Here is a 10,004-nt window from a genome sequence, read left to right as displayed (position 1 = left end):
CTGATGCACTCAAAGAAACCAGATATGTAATCCAACAAGTCTTCATGATATGATAACATTTCTGAAAATTATGATATGTAATTAAATAATTTTCCTGGTGTACTCCCCTACCTCTTACCCCATAGTGGTGGTGAGGCACTACAATAGCTAGTCTATGCTGAAGGAAAGTTCTCATGTATTTAAAAAATGTACCTTGAATGGCAAACCTGGCAGAGATGACTAAGAACCCTATTTAAACTACCAGCCATATTTGCTCAATAACACTAGAAGGTGGTTTTCTGGATCTCAATTTCCTTGACTACAAATCAATGTTTCTCCCATCTATACCCCAAATATAGCAACAAGAAGGAAGTGAGCCTACAAGAGATGGTGCTTACCTGTATTGTTGTGGTGAAAGTCGGGGGCTATTGCTGCCATTACTGTTGACTTGTTCTACTGTGCTGCTTACATCGTCATGACCAACGTGCAGCATGCCACTAGTGGAGCTTGTGTTGATCATGGTGGGGCTATTCAGAAGAGGGAAATTACTTTCTGCCAAGGCTGCCTGAAAACAGACAGAATGCTAGGGATAAAGCAACCACAATGCAGTATTATTCCCTGATTAAAATTGATTAGGGAAAAATATACTGTAAAGTTATTCAAGGAGAACAATGACTTTTGACCTGCTCTATTTTTTCTAAGGGAGCTTCAGCAAGTCACTGACAATGGGTCTGCAAGATAGTCTAGTTTCCATTTTGATACTGGAAAATACAAGCTGATTATTCTCTAGTGTTGAAAGATTCTCTAACTCTAGAGAGTCCAATTAGATAAATGGGAAGCAAGGGCTTTTGAACAACTTACCAATGGCCTCATAGCCTCAGTTTTATTGTATCTAGAATTATGGGACCAGACTCTTGGGTCTGTTTCAGACAAATATCAGAAGGTGAGTTTTTTTAATGGATGCTAGCTAGGATCTTCTTCTTGTTGGCTCAAAAAATCCAGGGTCCTCGTCCAACCCCCTGCAGAATGCAGGAAATTCACAACTTCATAAACCCGAAGCTTCATTTGTTAGGACTGATTAAATAGTTCTAGGTCAGGCCTGCATTTTAGAAAACAATCTGGCATTGTTAGTGTGCCTTAGCCCATCCTTCTAGTATCTTTACTCCATATTTGAATGGTCTGCTTATTTGTGGTCCTAACACACATATCTCCCTAATCTCTCAGATCAGATTTATGAAAACACTGCAATACTCTGCAAGTGACAAGACCAGAGGCTACTGGCAATAAAAACCAGCCCCCCCCCCCAAATATTATTCTAGATGGGAAGCTACATAAGCTGGTCATGCTCTGTAGTTCATTTTTTTTTTACAAAATGGGATAGAGTTTACACCTTAAAAAATCACTTTAGTGCTTTGAAGTCACAGAAAAAAGTTTAAATGTTCACTCTATGCAGAAAAGGTAAAACAAAACAAACTCCAAACCCATTCCCCAGTTGATATGCTATCATACTGAAATGGGTTTCTTTCCAAATTTATGTAGAAAGCAGTATTTCTTTCACATTTATAGAATCATTTAACACATGACTTCAAAGAGCTGCAAAACAGAAGAGCAAGGGGACAATCTGCAGCATTAGTGGCAAATAGGTACTTCCCCATCCACCATTCTTCCTGCCCAAACCGCTGTTCAATTTGAAATAGTTAGCAATCATATAGCACCCTTGCTAGAGAAAAAGGGGGGGAAAGCAAGAAGTAGAAGACTGGTCAGATTGCAGAGCATCCCTCATGCAGGGTGCCAGATATGGGTTTGTAACAGAACATCTTACAGGACTGCTAAAAGACTGACACACATCAGGCCGTGTTATGTATTATCAAGGGCACATAGAAAACGATACCCATCATACACGTGATTTCTGTATTTCAAACATTTCCTTTGAAATAGCAAGAAAACTGGAAGGGGGGAAGAGAGCCAGTATTTCTTCAGGCAACAGTGCCTCTGCACATACATTTTCTTTATTTTACATTTAGAAATGGGCAACATAGAATAAAAAGGTGGGTTGGGTTACAAAAAACAAACAAACTCCACACAATCTCTCACCTAAGGATTTCCAAAGTGTGCAGCGTTTTTTGTTTCAAACATTTGTATCCTGCCTTTATATTCAAATTGGGCTCTCAAATCAGTGAACAGTTAAAGATAGTAACAATCAACATTACAAAAATCAGAGTAAAACACCAATTTAGAAAAACCAGGAAGGAGGCCCTCCTTTTTGAACAAGGTTACAATGAACCAATGGAGTGAGAGCTTCCCTTGTTGGGTTTGAATTGTAAACATAACACTCTGTTAAGCTTTGTCTAACAGGAGCGGGGTCTTACCTGGTAACTAGCATTAAGTGCTCCATAACTAAGACCAGAAATCATGTTTTTGACTAAAGTTGGACTCCTATAAACAAAAAAGATCTGTTAGCATTTATATCCAAGCATCTTTTCTCATTTATTATGATCTAAACTTAACTAGTGCCAACAATGTGCTAGTCTCTGTTGCCATCAGTCTGTCGCATGTTTCCATCCTGGATGTATAACAGCTAGGATGCTGAACACTCAGACTCGCACTGGAGAGCAAATGCTGCATTGCTCTACATTTCAGGCTTTGAGGTGCAGCATCATTACAAATGCCAAACACTGTTCAATCCGATGGCTCAGTAGCTGACAGATATTTCCCTTGCATGTCTCCTCTCTTCTCATGTATTTATTTTGCATGAGTAAATATAATCAGGCACATTTGGTGTAGAGTAAAGCATTTTTTAAAAATGTGTTGGCTATAAAAAAAAAAGAACAGTGGTACAAGCAATATTATTTGCTTGCAAATGCTTTCATGAACTGCTTAACCGCCATGCAACTGTAGATGAGGTACTCCCTTCAAGAGTGCTTAACTTTACTACCAGTATTTGTTATTGCTGTGATGCTTAGACACATAAACCTGCAATGTTTAATATCATGAGTATACCAATCACTGAAAAAGACAGTATGTAGAAGACACGTGGTTGTCAGTTTATGCATTTCTCCCCTTCTTCAATTTTATTTCCATCTCCCATCAAGTATGCTCCCTCCTTGAAAAACCTTAGCAGCTATATGACAACTCTCTTTAAGTGGTCCCTAAAGAAACCACAATAAAGACTATGGGGAATCTACCTGTGCAATCCAGAAATACATTACTGATTAGTGAATTGAATGTGGATATAATTGACCATTACCTTCAGCGTCCCTAGGAATGGATAAAATTCATGCAGGATGCCTTAATTCCCAGTATGTTAATTTTTTCAAAGCATCTGGTTTCACAGATTGGACTAGGTTATTCTTGGTACAATCCAGCAAGACTGTTCTTGTGTTTATACTATAACTGAATGCTCAGTCCATAGCGGAAGATGGACAGTGGAAGTTTTGCTAGTCATGCTCCATGGCTTCCGCATACTTCCTCCCTCCCCTTCCAATGCTGAAGGACCAAGTCTGACTCTGATACTGAATTGTAGCATTCCTCTACCCAAGGAAGTTGACTGGCAACCTGTCAGACACACCCTGTCATCTTTGGTGGCCTTCTCTTTTGGTACTCAAGTTCATCTACAGTCCAGACAGCTCCCTTGACGTTCTCCACTCGCACAAAGCACTTATGCAGGCTCAGGTTGTGGCGTACAGCATTCTGCAAGTAAGATAAAAAAGGAAGGTTATCAAGATGGATGAAGGTCTTGCACTGGACAATTTTGCTCCCTTCAAAACCCCTCTAAACAACAGTTCCATGTTAGCAATAATCTGGTTTCTATGAAGATGTTGTTACTAACCTGACATTAATGACTTTAAAACTTGTTTCAAAGTATGTGAGGCAATGCTCCTGTCTTGCCACGTGTTGAAAACAATATGTATGATTAAGTATAGCAGCTACATTTTTTCCTGATTGATACCCACTGTACACACTTCTGTAGTATGAATAAGTTACAGTGGTAGATGATTCAGTACTACCTCCTGAAGGCTGACACCTTGTACACCTACATCCCCCCCTCCCTAGTGGTAATGTCTCTTTATATGCTATCTTAAAAAAAAACACGATCAATGGAATTGAGACCTCTTGGCCACTGTGTGTTTGGGGGGGGGGTAGAAGAGAGGATGAATGTACTAACAATGGAAACGCTTCTGTGTGGACCAGACATGAGGTCAGTAAATGTCAGCAGCAACTGAGAAAAAAACTATTACTCAGACAAAGAAAGACATACTGGTATAATGTGTTATGGGAAATGTAGGAATACAGTTATTTTAAAAAAAACAGGAGGCATACATAAAGAAAAGAGGTAATTCTACCCTAGGCTTTGGGCCATTTACTAACAAAGCTGTCACAGAAAAAAACATGTTGTGAGCATGGATCTTATTCTCAATTTCCTGCTGAAGTCAACTGAGAATGGTTGGTTGGTTGAGTATAAACCAACCTACGTAATTTGTCATTATTGGCCAAATGTGGAAAAGGGGAGGGAGAAGAAAAGATGAGCAATGAATTGCTAACACTCTGCACTGCTCTGAAATCCTTAGGGTTTCTTTCTTGCTTTTCTTTCTTTCTTTCTGCATCTTTCAGTCCAATCCACCTCTTTATTCTGTGTTGCCCATCTTTACATTTCTAAATGTAAAATAAAGAAAATGCACGTACACAGACAGTGTTGCCCCAAGAGATACTGGCTCCCTTTCCCCCCTTCCAGCTCCCTGCCATTTGCTACTGCCCCTATTTCATTACCAATTTTAATTTGCCTCTAATTAAATCCTGTGTATTTTTCTGACTCACTTGCTAATCCATGAGGGAGGCAGGAGGCTGGAGTGGAATCTCTCCGAGCTATAATTACAAAGGGCCTAATCACGCCGGGGCTCTGCCTTTGAATAAATTTCCTTGCATTAAGGTTCTCAGATTCTCTGCCTTGCAAATGAGAATGACCCCAATTTCAGGATGGTGGCCTCGAAGGGTTTTTTTTTATTTCGAGTCCTGATTCGTGATGAGAGACTAATTCGTTACGCTAAAACATTAACAGCAATTTAAGAGGTCGAACGGGGGCCGTATAAACAAAAGAGCTGGCCAAGACAACAAGGCAAAAGAGAGAGATGGGGAATAAATCCCCCACCTTACAAACTCAACAAATTGGACTTTCCCCTGCATTTCTGGTTACATTTTCTTCTCCAAATAAGCATCTTCTTCTCCCTTCCTTGGATTATTTACCCAATATTAATTTGTGATAATGCAGATTACAATTAAATAGACTGTGTTTAAGACCAGAGCCCTTCTCTCACAATAGACTTTGCAGAGGATCCACACAGCATTGTGGTAGGGATGGACCCTGTGATACATTAAAGGAGTCAAACAGAAGCCTGATAAAAGAGATCATGAAATTATTCAGCTGCTGTCAACTCAAGAATACTGAATTGTGTTGATCACCCTGTACCATCTTTCCCAAGGACATATGAAACAACTCATGACCCTTCCTCTTCTTTCTGTCACTAAAACGGCTGCGGTGCAGGGAGACGGATGATTCCTCAGGCCTCATACTGAATCCACCAGTCTTGCAGTCTAGTGTTCTTTTGGGAGAGAGCCCTAAATGACTTGCTAAATTCCCTCATATAAGAATGTCCCATAGGAGGAGGAAGCCAGGCACTCACCAACATTTCTGCAAACCTGATGTTTTTATTCTTGGCACAGAAAAATCCTGTATGGGATTGCGAACTGCTGGAAACTGCATTCATTGCAAAATGATAACCTTTGATTATTGGCCCTTTATAAAATACACTTTAAAAGCACTGGATAAACTCTGGCACTGAAATCAGCAGATCAACGAGGAAGCATTTTTGATGGGCAAGTGACTCTTTCAGAGAACGCAGCTTGTGTCTCTTTCTCTTCCCTTGGCTGATGGGGTCCATGATGAACTCTGAAATTTGTGCATGTGTATATACACATGCAAGCACACACACAAGTAGTAATGAATTTGGGGTTTGAGAGGGCTTTGTACACGTCAGCCACTAATCAGATCTGCCCTAGCCGTTATTGTTGAAAAGCAACTCATGCTTGTCTGATCAGACCCACAGACCTTCTTTAGCACCTGCTGGATATTCTACGGGTATTGGCCTGTACCCACAACAGAAAGTAGGATTCCTGTCACATGCATGAGGTTAGAAAGAAACAGGCAAGGCAAAGTGCTCAAAGTTACTACCTGTGCCAGTGAATTAGCATGTAATTCCTGAAAATTTCACACAGGATTTTAGTTTAGTTCAAATAGCAGTCCCACCCTGGAGGAAAGTGGGTTTTCTCTCTAATCATACCTCCCCCCCCCCCCCCGGGTTTTCATGCCTCCTCTGGTCGTATTCACTTAGCCGAAGAGCCTAAGCTCACAGGCACTTTGTATGGCTCCTTTACAAGTTATATGAACTCCTAGACACCCCACCAGATTGAAACAGAATGGTGCTAAGCTAAGATGTCCTTTCCCTGCCTCGCTTCTGCAGTCCCCTGCTCCAGGGGGGCCTTCTTGCAGGCTTTTAATGCGGCTTTTGTATTTTGACAGAGTATTTGTTTAATGCCAGGCTTGGCTGCTGTGTTTGCTTCTTCTCTTTGCCTTGTCTAATGATGTTTGCTTTATGCCCCTGGCCCTGCCTTTCTCCTCAGCTTCTGCCCCAACTATTCAGCATCACTCTCGGCTCTGTGCTAAGCATGCTGCTGCTGTCACCCCCGCCACAGTCCTCCTCATGCCTGCCTCTTCACAGGTAGCTCTCGCTGCTCTTTTCGGCACCCCTTTACTTTGCACTCATCCAGTTTCTCCTACCTGACTACCTCAAAGTGTTCGAAAAAGACAGCTACAGATTAAGTCATCATAAAAAGGGGAAATTCTTTCTTTGTCAGACAAACAAAATAATATATGCTTTTGTTGGAACGTAGCTCACAGCCAGGATTTCAGTTTCTTTCCTCAGCACTTTTCTAATGGTGTTGTTTTTCTTTAATTTGGCCAAAGAGGAAAAAGGATAAGCTCATCTGCGTGTCCCCCCCCCCCCCTTTTAGGGAAGTAACGGCCATTTTGAAAGCTACACAGGTATTTTAAAGCCAGCTTTCATAGCAACAAGCTTCTGAGTGAAGTTAACATTTCTAATTCACACCAATGTGAAGTACATGTGAAATGTGCAAAACGTCACTAGAAGGCATATTTCCAAGCCTCTATTCACTCTTCGAGTCCAAAGCAAAGCCCAAACCTTTAGATTGTCAGTCCACATCACTGCCACTATTCTAGACATAGCATCTTCTATGAGGGCACATTATTTTAAATATGACTGGAATATTAGCTCTGAAGAACAAGTTAGTGGTTTGGAATTCCTTTAAATATGGCAGTGCTGTTTCTATGGGATTATTTGAAACACACACAGGTTGTTGTATGTACAATTATTTCTGGCTTGTATTTATCTGTAATGTTCCACATAAGCCGTTAGGGGGACTCAATGATCAATACACAAACTTACCCAGCCCTCGAGAAGATTGCAGGCTTCCATTCAATTTGTTTAAAATTATGTTTTTACAGACATCTGTACTTGTTAATATTGTGGCTGATACGCCATGTTTAGTAGGGGGAATAGTTTTAGACACATCATCATCATCATCTTTCCCTACTCTAAAAAATAAATGTCTCCATGACATGCAATTACTGGTCAGAGCACAAGAATCTAAACAAAGTCAAGATAATTAACCTTATAATTCTTCACATATAAGGTGGGAGCAGGTACTGCACTCAGGTTAGTGACACACTCAGTTAGGACTACTTTATGTTACATTTTAAAGATATACTCTAAATTCCATGTCAAAAAAGTATACAACTCAAAGGATGTGCAAATGCTTTTTTACTGCTGACTTATGTACTGAGAAGTCACTAAACAGAAGAAAAACGAGACAGAGAGACACATATGCTATAAGAGCCATTCATACATGCCAGGCACACACTTTCACCACACTGAGTTTTAAAGAGCAGCACATGAAATAGTCTTCAGAAGGTCTCATAGGGTTAAGTAGGCAAGATGAAGGTAGTGAAGCCGGAGGAAAATTCAGTGGTGCAAGACACTGGAATGAGAGAATGGGAGACACATTGGGAGCAAAGGTTCCAGACAGAGAATGAAATGAATGAGTGTACAGCAGGATTGGACCAGCCTTGCATATCTATTTGTAAGGGGAGTGGGGAGATTTGCCAAGACAAGCTTTTGATGATGATCCATACTATGGAACTAAAAACAGCTAACAAAGCCCAGAGGATGAGCCCAGCCCAGAACCTGTAAGCCCAACAAATTATATACAGGCAAAGTAATACAAAGTGAAAGGCAATGGTTCCTATGCTGGGGACATTTAAGCCATGCATTTTCCTTCCCTGGTGCCGTTATTCATGGCTGATCACCCAGACACAGGCTCACCACAACAGCAGGAAAGCAATGTATTTGGATGCATGATGTCTGCAAGTGTGAGGAACAACACTTCTTTGAAATTTGCTTATAGTGCCATCAAGTGAAAGGCTCTCAGGAAAAGCTGATTCACCTGTATGGAGCCGAGAGTTCATATTTATATTTTGTTTACAGGCATTTTCATGAAATGTATTTAATAAAAAAGATCTGTCACATGTAACTTATCACAATGATCCTATTTCTTGCCTGATAGTAAGAACTCCAGCATTTTACCACTCAGAGGGAAAGCCAATGCAAGGACTAGACTCAAAACGTGTACTGTTTAATTTGTAGAGTACCAGACATGTAAGAAACAAAAGCAACATGCTTTCTATCTAAATGAGCCAACTTTTTAAATGTACTTCACAGAATCCTAATAAGAAGAACAGGTTTAATCCATGCACTCCCCTGGGCATGTAATTTTTGTAAGGTGCTTTGCAAAAAAAGTCTCTCTCAGCCATTCTGATGTGGAGGCTAAGCTGAAGGCAGATCTGGTACCTAAGGGGTCAGAAGTGCCTATTTGTCCTTTTCTTATGGCTAATTTCATATTGATTCTGCCTATGAATGTTGACAAGGCCCATGGAAGTATGAATGCACCATGTATGCTCTGGACCCATCATGGCTTTAAATATCTTGACCATTAGTGAAATAATTTTTTCCTCGATTGAGGGGGCTTTCCCTAGGTTTTTGAAGGAGGCAATTATTAGACCTCTGCTCTAAAAGCCTCCAATGGAGAGAGGACAATTACTGGCCAGTCTCCAGTTTACCTTTTCTATAAAAGGTGATAGAGTGGGTGGTGGCAGAACAGCTCCAAGGTTTCCTGAGTGATACATCTGCCCTTGACCCATTTCACTCTGGCTTCAGGCCTGGAGTTGGTACCAAGATGGCTTGCACTTGTAGTCAAACTTCATTTAAAGTTGGGCAGAGGACAATATTCCCTGTTGCTACTGTTGGATCTTTGAATGGCTTTTTATATTCCATTCTTACCTACCAGCCTGAATATGGATTTAGTTATTATGAGCATACCCTTTTCAGTGCTTTCACTATTTTTCTTCTGACCAGACATAAAGTCTCCACTAGAGGTATAGAATCAACTAGATAGAATTTGTCTTGTGTGGTGCCACATGGTTCTGTTCTCTCACCCATGCTCTTTGATGTATATGCAAGGCTGGCAGTCTTCAAGCAAAGGTTGGATACACACTTTTCTTGGATACTTTGGGATGCTTTGGGCTGATCCTGTGTTGAGCGTTGTCCAGAGCTTTAAGGTTGGGTGTCACTAATATTCAGATGACATCCAGCTGTATATTTCATTATCCAAGCCTTCACAGGCATGAGTCTTGGTTCTGAACAAGTGTTTTGAGCCTATAGCCATGGCTAAGGCAGAACAAATTGAAGCTAAATCCAGACGGGAGAAAGGTAATGCTGATTGGGAAGACCGAATCCACTTGTCCTAGATGGTATAATGGTAGTTTTTTTCAGAGCAGGGGAAGTCATGAACTCTGCCTTGCTGTTTGAAAAGCAGGTTGGCCTAGTGGCCAGGAGGGC

The 10,004-nt window shown here is 40.8% G+C and overlaps 1 protein-coding gene across 24 annotated transcripts in view; it reads right to left on the bottom strand.

Annotated features, from left to right (window-relative positions):
- The window catches only part of FOXP4 (forkhead box P4), a 155,012-nt gene that overhangs the window by 10,550 nt on the left and 134,458 nt on the right, over nt 1–10,004 (bottom strand). For 19 of the 24 annotated variants that reach the window (XM_077334468.1, XM_077334466.1, XM_077334476.1 and 16 more), the window contains 3 exons: nt 3,548–3,669; nt 2,349–2,415; nt 378–562 (listed from right to left, as the gene is read on the bottom strand). In XM_077334468.1, coding sequence (XP_077190583.1) covers nt 378–562; nt 2,349–2,415; nt 3,548–3,669 — 374 coding nt within the window. The remainder of the gene's footprint in view (nt 1–377; nt 563–2,348; nt 2,416–3,547; nt 3,670–10,004) is intronic. The other 5 variants (XM_077334477.1, XM_077334478.1, XM_077334487.1 and 2 more) reach the window with 1 other exon arrangement.

This window comes from Paroedura picta, chromosome 4 (genome assembly GCF_049243985.1).
Source record: "Paroedura picta isolate Pp20150507F chromosome 4, Ppicta_v3.0, whole genome shotgun sequence".
NCBI classification, from domain to species: domain Eukaryota; kingdom Metazoa; phylum Chordata; class Lepidosauria; order Squamata; family Gekkonidae; genus Paroedura; species Paroedura picta.
The sequence above is the reverse complement of the archived record's forward strand: the minus strand, read 5'-3'. Positions and strand labels throughout refer to the sequence as shown.